Source organism: Phyllostomus hastatus, unplaced genomic scaffold, assembly GCF_019186645.2.
Source record: "Phyllostomus hastatus isolate PE091 unplaced genomic scaffold, TTU_PhHast_1.1 phas_contig_86, whole genome shotgun sequence".
In the NCBI taxonomy this organism is placed as follows: Eukaryota; Metazoa; Chordata; class Mammalia; order Chiroptera; family Phyllostomidae; genus Phyllostomus; species Phyllostomus hastatus.
Window position 1 is genome coordinate 41073862 of NW_025333977.1, and position 13522 is coordinate 41087383.

General features: G+C 43.9%; 1 protein-coding gene across 2 annotated transcripts in view; it reads right to left on the reverse strand.

Annotated features, from left to right (window-relative positions):
• Positions 1 to 8852: 8852 nt before the first annotated feature.
• The window catches only part of TMEM44 (transmembrane protein 44), a 31504-nt gene continuing 26834 nt past the window's right edge, over positions 8853 to 13522 (reverse strand). Inside the window, exon 10 of one of the 2 annotated variants that reach the window (XM_045851145.1) lies at positions 8853 to 9527. In XM_045851145.1, the coding sequence (XP_045707101.1) occupies positions 9516 to 9527 (12 nt within the window). In that variant the 3' untranslated portion in view covers positions 8853 to 9515. Of the gene's footprint in view, positions 9528 to 9675; positions 10753 to 13522 lie in introns of those variants that run through there. The other variant, XM_045851144.1, reaches the window with a different exon arrangement.

The window sequence follows — 13522 nt, forward strand, 5'->3', positions numbered from 1 at the left end:
TGGGCCCTGATGGGGAATTGAACCAACGACATTCTGCTCTGTGGGACCATGCCCAACCCACTGAGCCACACCAGTTAGGGCCCAAGGATGTTTTTTCATTGACTTTTTTTTTTTTGAGAGAAAGAGAGTAAGGGAGAGAGAGACATCGATGTAAGAGAGAAACATTGATCAGTTGACTCCCATACATGCCCCACCGGTGATCAAACCTACAACCCAGGCATGTGTCCTGACTGGAAATTGAACCCACAACCTTTTGTCATAGAGACAATGCTCCAACAAACTGAGCCTCCAGCCAGGACTTATTCTTTATTTATAAAATCAGAATAATAATGCTGATCTTAGAGTTTTGTTAGGATTAAATGAGTTTTAAAAATGTAGAGACTTGTGACATTAAATAATAGTCAACACATATTAATTATTATTATGTGACCCATTATATTGGAAAACCAAATGTTCCTTAATAATATTTAGTCCACTAATGAATTGTTTTGTTGTTGTTTTGACCATTCAGGCTTTTTCAGGTAGTGTGGAGCATGATTGATTGATCTGTTTTGTTAGTTAAAATTTAAGTTAGATTAAATTGAATGTGTTGAAATCATTTTTCAAAACAATTTTGCAAATCACAAAAATAGTAAAAATGACTAGGTAAATCACATGTTCTTATGTCTGTTAAGAGTCCTATGCCTAAAAAAACACAAAATGAATGAAAAATAAAACAAAAACAAAAACAAACTCAGATACAGAGAGCAGATTGGTGATTATAAAAGGGGTTGGGGGAAGAACGAATGGGTGAAGGGGGTCAAAAAAATAAACAATGTTAACTAATATACTGTGCATATGCAAGTTTCCTCAGATGTCTCAGTAATCCCATAGAGCTTCCCACTCCTCCCTTTAGACGCCTTTAGACTAGAACAGTTAGCTAGTTTTTTCTTTTTTTTTCTTTCATAACACTGACATTTTAAAAATCAAAGGACTTTTTTTTTTTTTGTAGAATTGATAAGGGTACCAAGAGTTGAAGATTCTTGTTGCAGTTACAGTTAACAGACTTAAATGACTAATGTAGAAGGGAACTCAATAGTTAAACACTTTAACTGTAGTTATAGTTGACAGGCTTAAGTGATTAACGCACATGGAATGCAGTTGTTCCAAGAACTGGAATACAGCACAACACCTACGTGACTCCAGGAGGTGGAGAGCAATTCAAACTTTGTGCCCCAGGGTGTCTGCAAGCCATTGTTGCATCTGAGCCATTGCGTTCTAGGGAGGGAACTCAGTGATGAAGATAAAGAATTACTGATCAGCAGATAGAAAAATACTGGGAAAATATACACGGGCTGCAACTCCCATCTGATTAAACTTTCCCCCAAGCCCCTTACCTATCCTTTCTTCTCCTTATAAAATGGTCTTCTTGAGATGAGATGTTAAGACGGTTTTTGAGGTTACATAACCCACCAACTTCTCAGATGGCTGGCATCTGAATTAAGCATCCATAACAATTCAATCTTTGTCTCTACTTATTGTTTTTTTCTGGTAGTGATAGGCAGCATGAATGCCGACTTTTCTGATTTCAGAATGTCCCATGATTTGTCAGACTGTTTCCACAAAAATAGATCCCAATTAGAACATTTTGGCAAGAATATTTCATATATGGCCTAGTTGGGACTCACTTGGTTGGAACATTGCCCCATACACCAAAAGGTTGTGGGTTTGATCCTGGGTCAGGGCACATACCTAGGCTATAAGTTCGATCCCCAGTTGGGGTGTGTGCAGGAGGCAACTGATCAGTGTTTCTCTCTTAGATCAATGTTTCTCCCTTTCTCTCTATTCCCTTTCCCCTCTCTCTAAAATTAATAAACATATCCTCAGCTGAGGATTAAAAAGAAGGATATTTCTTATGTGGTATTGTATCCTGCTCAGGATATGATAGCAGGAGGTGCTTATTGTCAATTTACTCCATTTTGGGGGGAACCACCCTGCTTGGTTTCAGGAGCTGTAACCCCCTGTGGCTAAGGCTGAGTGAGAGGCCTCCAGACCAGGAGACACTAAGGAGACAAGCTTATCTCCCTGGCAGGAGTGCTGCCTGCTCCTTGCCTGGCCCCCATTGCTTGGTTGGTTAGCCAATGACAGGTAATATTCCCCAGAGGAGGATGGATCTAAGACAGGCATGATCACGTGGGAAGGCCCTCAGGGGGCTGTGGAAAAGAGGGGGTGATCAACCCCCACGCCCTGGCTTTGACAAAGCCTGAGTCCTCATTCTGCCTGCGAGAAATCCCAGTCTCCCAGCTGCCTTTGTCTCCTCTGCCCAACTCAAGCCTGTGACAATACCAAGGGGTGGTGCAATCCACACTGGGGACAGCAGACTTCCCGGGCTGATTCGACCTGAAAAAAGGAATATGTAAAATCCTGTGAAACGTGCTTGCTGAGGATGCTCTTAATTAGATTATGAAGGCCCAGGCAGGAAATGAATCTAGTTCCTCAAATTCTGTAGTTTTTTAGGTAATAAGACCCCTCACTTAGTGTAAGCCCTTTCTAACTCTTTGAAGGTACCTACTTGTTTAATCTTCACTGCTAGACAATGGTTAATAAGCTGTATCCATATTCCTACCCAAAAACTACCTAATAAAAGCCTGCTGAGGTAGTGGTGTGGGGCACTCTCCTTTGAGAGAGTGGCCAAGCCACTCCGAGACACCCTCCCCTTGAGAGGGCAGCCGTGCTGTCCCTATTCCTCCACAGGACTCGGTAGTCCGTGTGTATTTCTCTCATATCTCGACCATCCACAGTGGCCGCAAATACTGCTGGCCGGTATCCGCCACACATTTTGTTGATGTGAACTTGATTACTTATTTGAAGTGATATCCTCCAGATTTCATAATTGTAAAGAAACAATTTCCATTTGTAATTTAAAAAAAATTATAAGAATTTATTTGAGCCAAAACTGATGACAAGCTGGGAATCAAGATCTCAAATGCTTCTCCATTTGGAACTAATAAAGGAGTCTGTATGGTGGTATTTTGAAACTGTATGAATATCCTATTCCCAATAATCTTTCCCTCAATTCTTTTTCTTTTTTTTTTTAAGATTTTACTTATTTGATTTTTAAAGCAAGGGGAAGGGAGGGAGAAAGAAAGGGAGAGAAACAGTGATGCAGGAGAGACTGGACTGCAAAACGAACCTTTTGGTTTGTGGGGCGACGCCCAACCCACTGAGGCACACCCATCAGGGCTCACCCCATTCTCTTAGCCACTATTAAGGTCCTTGTCTATCATAAGTGTGAATCACTTTTTCTGTTTGTTTTTATATAATTTGAAGAGAAATACATACTCATTATAGAAAAGATCTATAAAGGAAATATATTTCTACATACACACAGAAAGCAAGATAAAAATGCATGCACCAGCCCTGGCTGGTGTGGCTCAGCCGCTTGGATCCTTGTCTCTGTAACCAAAAGATTTGATTCCCTGTCAGGGTGTTGGGAACCGCCCTGACTGGTATCAGAAGCTGAAACCCCCGCCTAGCTAAGGCTAAGGGAACGCCCTTGGAACTGTAAGCCAGCAAGGAGACAAAAGCTTGTCTTCCTGGCAGGAATGCTGCTTCTGCTGCTTTATTCATGACTGAACCCCAAAAAGCTTGGTCGGTTAGCCAAAGACGGGTAAGATTCCCCAAGGGGGGAACGACCTAAGACAGGCACGATCACTTTTGGGAGGCCCCCCCCAAAAGAAGGACTTGGGGGGCTGCAGCAAAAGGGGGGTGATGGACCCTCGCTCCTCGGCTTTGACATAGCCTGAGTTCTCAGCGTCTGGGAGAAAATCTCCTTATCTCTTGGTTACCTAGTTCCCTTGCTCCACCTAAGCCTGAAACAATGACAGGGTGGTGCAGCTCGGTACTGAGAAGTGCGGATTCCCCAGGGTGATCAGGCCTAAGAAAGAATATGTAAATTACTGTGAAACCTTCTTTGTTTAGAATGCTCTCAGTTGAATGAGAAGGGTCTTAGGAGGAAGTTAGTTTGTTCCTCAGTCTTACAGCTCTTTGACCCCCCAACTCAATAGACCGGGCAGAGTTCTTTGTTTTCTATAGTTCCTTACTTCCCCTAATGAGTACTGTACTTTACCTGAATTATTATGCAAAATGAGCCCAATAAAAGCAGGTATGGACGGTAAATCAGCTCGCTCCCCACTAGGGGGGGTGGCCATTCCTTCCCTACTTCCCCACAGAAACTAGTCTGTCTCTGTGCATGTGTGTTTTTTCTCGAGTATTGTCGAGCCATCCACAGCGTTCCGTGGTCACTGCTGGCCGGTGACCCACGCGCAACATCAGGGTGCATGTCTGAGTTGTGGGTTTGATCCCTGGTCCTTGCTGAGTATGGGAGGCAACCAATCAGTGTTTCTCTCTTCCTCTCTCTCTCTCTAAAAGTAATGGGGAAAAAATGTCCTCAGGTGAGGATAAAAAATACATCTACATCTATATGTATGTATGTACCAATACACATACAGTTATGAATTTCTTAATGTTTATGTAAATTTTATTTAAGGGAGCATATATGTATTAATAAATTTTAGTTTGTTTTGGCTAGTTATATAATAAATATATATTAATTGAAAAAAGTTTATAAAGTACCAAAAAGCATTAAAAAGTATAAAATTCATAAACATTCATGACAAAGTAACATTTTTTCTTTTTCATATGCCTCTTTTCTTATTTATACTAAGAACTCTAAAGAAAATCTGTCCTTTTAATTTTCCTGTCCTGCTTTTATTTTTTTTTTCTGTCCTGTTTTTAAATAGTAATTAAGCTGACGTATTCCCCTGGGGGCTCTCTCCTGCCTATTTTCCGTGGTTTGGGAGCAGTTTCTATTTGGTCTTCCACTATTTTCCTCTGGTCTCATGAGGCATGATTAGCAAAGAGCTGGAACGCAGCAGCTGCTAGAGGTAAGGGGTGCTCTTGGAATAAAAGGTGTTTGTGCCACAAACTTTAAAGAAAAGGGAATTTATGGGGAGAATATTTTAATTTGGGGGATGTATTTAACTACTTCCACTTTCAAGAAACCACTATTACAAGAATCCACAGCAGCCCTTTACAATGGAAAGTCTTAATCATGACTTGTACGACTTTTCTGATCTTGTTAGTAAACAGTGTTTTTCTTAAATACCTGCTAATAGTGGCACACACTCTCTTGTGTTCTACTTTTGTTCCTTGATATTATAGTTTTTTTTTAACCATGTTAGAACTGGGAATTCATGTTGTGAGACAGCAAGCCACTCACACACTAAATTAGATATTTTACAGTAATTCAGGTCTGTTCTTCAGTCTATGGTTTTGTGATCTTTTAAGTTTAATGAAAAAATATCATTTCTTCATTAAAGTACAGATGGCCAACAACTTACATGATGGTTCAACTCATGGAGGTTTGATTTCACCATGGTGTGAAAGCTATAGGCACAATAAAATACAGGAGATACGCAACAATTTATTATAAAATAGGCTTTGTGTTAAATGACTTTGCCCAACTGTAGGCTAATGTAAGAGCTCTGAGCATGTTTAAGGTAGGTTAGTCTATGCTAAGCTATGTTGTTCCATAAGTTAGGTGAATTAAGTGCATTTTCAACTTACCATACCTTCTTACAATGGGTTTATCAGGACATAACTCCATCATAAGTTGAAGAGCATCTGTGTAATGTTTAGTCTTTCCCAACAGTGAGGTTTGGGGCTTTATCACATTTTTTTGTTGCTATTCTGAATAGTTTTATGAGAACAACTCATACAAATAGATAAATTTAAAAACGAATTTCCTTAGAGTAGCATTTCTCAAAGAGTGGTCTTGGATCACCTATAATAGAATCAATGGGGGAGCTTTTTAAAGATTCTTAGGCCTTGGTTGGTTGGAGCATTGTCCTGTACACCAAAAGGTTGCAGGTTCAATCCCTTGTCAGGGCACACGCTTAGGTTGCAGGTTCCATCTGCCTATACAGGAGGCAACCAATAGATCAGCTTCTCTCGCACATCAATGTTTCTATCTCTCTCTCTCCCGCCCCTCTCTCTCTTAAAAAAAAAAATCAATAAACATATCCTTGGCTGAGGATTTAAAATAATACTAATAAAAATTCCCAGGCCCTGCCCAAATCACTGGGGGTGGGGCCTAAGAGCCTGTATTTGAACAAGTGTCACACATATCAGAGCTTTAGCATATACGTATTCCACAAAATGAAACTGCCAGTCAGGAGGGAGGGCCCATGGAATGGCTCTTCTCACATGTGGCCAGGCAGGTCCCTGGGAAAGACTGTGGTGGTGGTGTACAAGAGCCCTTGCTCCAGTTTCAGGTTTAGAAAATCCCTCAGACTTGCACTGGACATGCTCCAAGTGCTAAGACACCTTCAGTAGGAGGGATAAAAGGCTGAAAGGCAAGGTCAAGTCCAGAGCAGAGGAGTAGAAGTTGCCAGTCTATCTCGAAGGCTATTGTAAGTTGGAACGGCTGGCCTCAGAAGTTGGATTCTAGCTCAGGAAACAGCACCGTCAAAGGGGCCCTGGCCCGAATGATTCCAAAGCAACCTTCAGGATGTGAATGAAGATCATTCTTAATACACACCTCTCAATACATGGGTCCCAGCACAACAGTGGCCCTGTCCTAGCTGCTGTGTCTCGTTAGCCTGCACTTAATGGAAGCTGGAGAAAATCCACCTAAAATTTTGTTTTGGTCTGCAGGACAACAATCAATCCCCTGATCCATGCCAGCCAGGGCTAAAAAAAATTTTTTTGAACGGGATAATCTTAGAACCTTATAGCTGGAAAGCATATTTGAATTCAAACCTAAATGGGGGCTGGGTGGAAAAGGTGAAAGAATTAAGAAAACAAAACAAATTTATAAACATAGACAATAATATGGTGATTAGCAGTAGAAAAGAGGGTGGGGAGGCAGAAGAGGGTAAAGGAGGGATAGTGATGGAAGGAGACTTGATTTGGGGTGGTGAACACAAAATACAATAATTAGATGATTATTATAGAATCGTACACCTGAAACCTAATTTAACCAGTGTTACCCCAATACACTCAATTTTAAAAAAGGGGAAAAAAGAGAAAAATACTAGAACAAAAACGTTAAAACTGGTCATCTCCAAAAACAAAACAGAAAGACGGTTACCAGAGAAGCAGGACTAAAGGGAAGAGCAAGGCACTGTCTTTTTTTTCATAAACATTTTGCTGTAATATGATCCTCTTAAGTAAACAAAACGAAAAACACGAGGGATGGGAAGTCTCCCGAGGTCCGCGCGCCTCTGCAGCGGAGCCAGCAGCGCGCAGCAGCGCGCAGGGCGAGAGTTGACCCAGTGGGACTCACGTGCGGCGGCGGCAGAGCGCGCAGGCGCGGGACCGAGTAAGTCCTCCCTTCCCGGAAGTCCTGGGGAGTACTGAATGGACCGTGAGACGCAGAGGTTTGGCGACTGTCTGAGGGAAGAGGTAGGCCTTAGGAGCCGGGATACAGCTCTGAAGGTGCAAACAGTGGGGGCCACACCCCTCGCAGCCGGAGGAGACCGCCTACTGCCCCCCTTGCAGTCGCGGAGGAGCCTTGTGAAGGCTGAAGAAGTGGGCAAGCGCACCCCGTTGCTACCACAGCTGCAGACCCTGAGGACCAGCAAGAGAAAAGCTGGGCTGTTTTCGGCCGGTGACGACGGGTGGAAAGTTTCCAACAGAAACGGGAGGGTACGTTGAGTTCTCTAAGCGTCAGATTAAGTTAATCTGAAGGTATTTCAAATTAATGTTCTGTCGAATGAAGTACCTGGGCCCAGAAGACGCCATCCTGGACGCGTGGTGGCTTGTTCGGCTTTCAAAGCCAAAGAAGTAAAGTAAAAGCAAGCCAGGTGTTCCCTAAATCACTTGATTTAGCACCATATTTTGAACTTCTCTATGAACGTCTTTCTTGTCTGATGATGATCCTTGGAATAATGTAGGATAGACGTGTAAACTGCAAGAGATCTTCAACATTACACAAGATCTTGTGTTCCTTCAAGGCAGAGCCTCCTCTGCTAAAGCACAGACCTAAACCTTGGGGCGGGGAGGGGGTACGATTTAAAGTTGAAGAGAGTAGATCGATGACTGCATAGTAGGAAAATGTGGAAGGGAATTATCAAGAAGGGACTTGATCAAGAAAATGAAGTGCAGAGAATCTTAGAAGTGTTGTGAAATTAGTCTGGAGACGCTGCTAAAACATCTCTGTTTTTTCCTTAATGACTTACAGATTCTTTCTCTTGCACTGTGGAAAATATTTTTCTTATGCTCTTCAATGTAAGAGATGGTTTAGCAAGAATGAAGCTTGACCAAAATAAACTGCCAATAATAGAGCCTCTGAGTATTAAGAAAGTAAATGAAGTGACCAGAATCCCCAAGTTTAGAAACAAGGTGTTAGTGTTTTTAGTTTTTGGTACTGGAAGGAATCTGCAAAATTTGTAAATGTCAAATGCTGTGCTTTATGTTAAAGCAAAGATGGGGTTCTTGAGAGTTTATAAAGATGTCATTCTTTTTAAGGGAAACAAATATTCGTTGGCATATTCTTAAATGAGGGAAAAGGAAAGAAATATGGCCTAATTTTTATTTTATATATGAGGAAACCGTGGTTCAGAAAGAGAAGTGACTTCTCAAGGATTACACTGAGTCAGACCTGGGAGCTGGACCCCAGCCCTGCCCCTTGGCAAGTGCCTCTCCTTACTCTGGGAGCTCATACCCCATTGTAACGGGCAGGATGTACCAGGCATCATGGTGTTCACAAATCTATTCGTCATACTGAAGTACTGGCAGGGGATAAGAGGATTGGTTCTTTGGGATCTAGACAGAATTTTAAGAACATCTCAGTGATTTGAGTTCTCCCTTATGATACAATTTTCCTTGAGAGACAAAATGGGTGAAATCTTTTTTACAGAATATTAGCAGGCTGTAGGTAATCACTTATTAAGGTTATTGTCATGGGGATTCAAATCACTGAAATATTTTCCAACTTCATTCTTTCGTTACCTATGTGACCAGAAAGCATAGGGAGGAAGGAAACATCCTGCTTTACTGTCTACTTTGAGTCAGGTACTGTGTTTTGCATTTCATAGATGTTAATTCACTTAATCTTCACTACAAGCTTTCTTGATAGGTATTATACTCAGTCTGCCTCCGGAGTTCATACAGGTTAGGTAACATGCTCCGAACTATGCAGAAAACAGGTGGCATGACTAACACTGTAGGACACCATCTCTCATTTCCAGTTGAGTGGGCCAAAAAGGATTACACATTTGTTCCCCATCCTCTCCCCAGTGTAGGTAACCCCCTGCACTGTTCAGTGAGTCTTCAGAGCAAGTAACTCCCATTATTCCCCCTGGCCTCACAGCTAGGGAGGAAGCTGTGTTGGAGGCAGGGACACTCCTACTAGGAGAAAGGCATTTAGGTTAGCACCTCTTCACAAAGGCTCCAGTTACAAGCTTTGCAGAACAGGCAGATTCTCATTGAATGATGAGGGCAAACTCTTCTGAAATTTCCAGTTTCATATTTCATAGCTGACCCTGGAAGAAGAGACACGGGATTCAGCTTTGAGACAAGCTTGGACCCTGATGATAGGAGCTGGTTTGGGAAGAAAGCGGCTGGAACAAAGGGATCTAGGGAGTCAGACATCTGGAGCTCAAGTAGTTTGTGGTGCTGAGAGTCAGCAAGATCATTATCTAAAGACTTTATTTTTTAAAAGCAGTTTCTAATTTACAGCAAAATTGAAAGGAAGGTATAGTGAGATGTTCCACACATAGCAAGATCATTTGATGTTCTTGCGTGAATGGCCATTTCCATCAGGATCCAGTCAATTTTTGGTGCCTCAGAGCATGAGCCAGCATCCCCTTGAGAAAGGGGGTATGTGCTAGAGGCGAACTTCAGGGATGTCATCCTATCCCCATGTCCCTGCCTTTTTAAAGATGAACCCTCCTCCCGTCCTGCTGTTCCCACTTGGATTAGGCGTGTTCCCCATGTTCACACTGCATCCATGACTGTGCATTTCTGCATCCTGAGAAGTTGTGGCCCTGGGGATGAAAGGCTCACCCATGAGCTGTGGCCTGCCTGAGGCACATCAGTGACCTGCCCACCATGGTGTCTTCGAAGTTCTATCTCTAACCTCCAGCAGAAAACTCAGGTGGGTGAGCAGAAGGCAGGAGCCAGTTCCCATCAGTACCCGTGGTTGTGTCCCAGGCCCCCAGCATGTGGGTGCAACCCTCTCATCTAGGCTTAGTCAGGTCTTGCAGAATGGGGCTCTACTGGGATTCAAAGACATTAGTTATTTTTAGATGAACTCATCCCTGGCACCTAGCAGATGTTCAGAGCATGGTTGAATCATGCTCTGAGAAAGGGGAAAGAGTAACTTTAGATGATTTATGTTTCACAAGAGTTCTGTGTGAACTTCAAATTTTCAGAACTCTGAGCATGTCAAGTCTGTCCACAGTACCCAAAGTCTTCACTCCATTGTGAGCATGGCGCAGACAAGCCAAGGTCAGTGACAGCTCCTGGTTCCTCACTTCGTTGAGCAGCCTCAGCAAAGCTTAAATGCCTGCCATGGGTGTCACTGCCAGTTGAGGCCTGCTCAGTTCCCGACACTGGGCTTTGGGCTCTGAGCTGTTGAGGTGGCTCCAAAAAGTGTCACTCCTCAGAGTTCAAGTCAACTGGCCTCATAGAGCACCTGTGCATCTGGGATCTAAGCATCTCCACATCGTCTTTGTTCCCTTCAAGGCTTATATCTTCAGGGGCCCACTGTGGAGAAAAGACAGAAAAGGTACCCTGCTGGAACAGACCCTTCTTATCTCCTACAATCCCCCAACAGCAGCTCCAATCCTGGTTCCCATGGCCCAGGCACACACAAGGACACACGGGTAAGGGCAGGGTAACCAGGCCTGTGATTCTAGGATCTGCCAGGGCAAGCATAACTTTAAATAAAGGAAGTAATGGACAACCACCCTGAACAGACCAGCCCTACCTGCTCGCCACCCTCTTTTTCCTTGTCACCAAGTCCTTCTCCAGTGAGACTGAGTCATATTCTCTTTATTCTAAGAATTCCCACCTCCATGCCTAACTCATTCCTAGAAAGGACCAGGCAAACACAACCCATTCTTTATGGTCCAAGTGAATACTTTTCCAGGAAGCCTACCCTGACTGCTTACATACATTGAGCTCTCACCCCCTTCTCTTTGTACTGCCTGTACCACTCATTTGCAGCTGAGCATGGGCAGCCCTGCCCTATCACTGGGCCTCTCCCTTGTCCTCTCAGGTAGATGATGAGCTCCTTAAGAACAGGGCACTTGTCTGTCCTTCCCCCTCCCCACCCCTGCCCTCCCAAGGCATTTCCTCTAAACTTGAGATCAGCAGACTTGCCAAAAACAAACATTTAAGGCCTAATGCAGAGTGGTTACTGCCAGTGAATATTTCGTTGCTCTCAGACAAGTAGGGGAAATTGAAATTTGCAGGAATAGGTTAAAGGTTAAAAAGAGAGGTTAGCACACACACTGGTACAGCTATTTGCAAAGCCCTCCTATTGCTCTAGTGTGATGGACAAGAGAGAGGAGCTCATACACAACTGAAGAGAAGGGCATCCCCATTGTGATTCTAGCCACAGAGGCAAAGAGGGGTTGGGCTGAAGTCTTCCTTCTGCCACTAACTTGCTCTCTTCTCTGGGCCTTGGTTTCTCCATGTGTGAGTGGGGATTTTGGATCAGTAACTGTGTAACATGATCTCTTTCTGAGTTTCCATGACTGATGATTCTGAGTCAGAGGTCACATCTGACAGCATCAAAAGACCCAGAAAATAACAAGCAAAGGCCACGTAGACTCCATCAGCCACAGGGTGGATGACCTATTTGGGCAAGAAAATAGAATCAGGTGTGGACATGCACGCCAAGAAAAATGCTCCACCAGATACTCAAATTTGATCTGAATCAATCGTTCCAGTCCTCGGAGGTTCAGGATAAGGTTTTCAAGGCTCCCTGAGCCAGGCAGTGCCTATACCATGCCAGAGATAAAACACAAATTATGGCATTGTTTTGGACAGAAGGAAAGAGCCTGATTCAATGAGAGTTACTGGTAATAACTGAACCAAGTTCTACTACTTGGTGACTGAAAGTAAACAGCATCATGTCAGAAAGACCACCTCATCCCCACAAACCCTGCAGGCCAGGGACTTAGCTGATTTGGTTGGTGCAGCTCAGCCCCTGCTACCTGTCTGAGGCTGCGCCAGCCACTGCCAGTGCTCACTTCTCATTTACTTGTGGCTGCAGATTTGGGGAGACATCTCTAAGCAAATTCCTTTCTGACTTTAACAAAGATTCACATACAAGAGTTCCAAGCCCCCAGCCTCTGTGGCCCAGTTGCCCTGTGGTTGAAGCCAGAGCCTGTTTTCTGAGGATGGACAGTGTGCTTTTTGATAAATGCTGTTATTCAGGTGAGGGCCACGCTCTAGATCAAATTTCTGAGTGTGCTCTGGACCAACCTCACCAGAAGGGCCCAGTGTGCTCATTCAAAGGGCTGATGTGGGTGACCCACTCTAGACCCTATCTGTGGGCTAGGACCTAAAGTTTGGCTCTGATGCTTCAGAACCATGGCTCTGGTTCTTGCTACACCTGATGACACAGCTTCCAGCAAACAGAAACAGCCCACCGCTTGGATCAAGTGAACTCTCTGAAGTGGGCTGCGCCTTCAAAAGCATTTTAAATCTCTTTCTTCTGATTCTCCAGAATAGTTTTAAAACTTCATTTTAAATAATAAAAACATGGCCGTTATCCAGGCATAAAGAGAATTTGAGCAGAAGATGATCTACTGTCTTAGAAGAAACAGTTCTGGGAGACAACAGGCAAGGTGGTTGTGAGAAACCATGTGCTCACGCATTGCTTGGAGGCGAGGGTGGCCAGGAGACAGCAGCAGCTGCCCAAGGCCTTGCAATCTTTACCTCAACTGCTGCCGCCACTCCCAGCACCACTGTCATTAGCAGCCTTCGGTCATTCTTCTTGCTGATAGACCTGTTTTCCAAACCACGTTTCATCCTTGGGCTAGACATCTTTTCTGGGCCCCTACTAGATGGTCTGGACAAAGCAGGAAGGACTCTGAACTGAGAGAACCAGGAAAATCCCTTGATGCCAAGACTTGCCTCTCATTTTTACATTATTTTTTTTTGCCCCTGAAGGAATCTGGCATAGTCCCAGCCATCCAAGGGGGGCGGCTAACAAAAACAGGAACTAAAATCAAGCCACAGGAAGTCCCTCCTGGAACAGAGAGCACAACTGTCCATACCTGCCCCGAGTTTAGGGTTTCCCAATACTGGTGCTGCAGAATAAAAACACAGAAACGTGTATGATAGATTTTGCCACCATTGCAGAGCAGAACTGAGCACCTGGCCCTGGCTGCTCAGTGGGCCAGGAGGCAGGCCCTCTGACGGTCTGAGAGCAGAGGAGAGCAGGCAGAACGGAAGCAGCTCTTCGCAGCTACAGTTGAGTTAAGTGATCAATAGGATACCTGTGATCATTATGAAGGCTGCA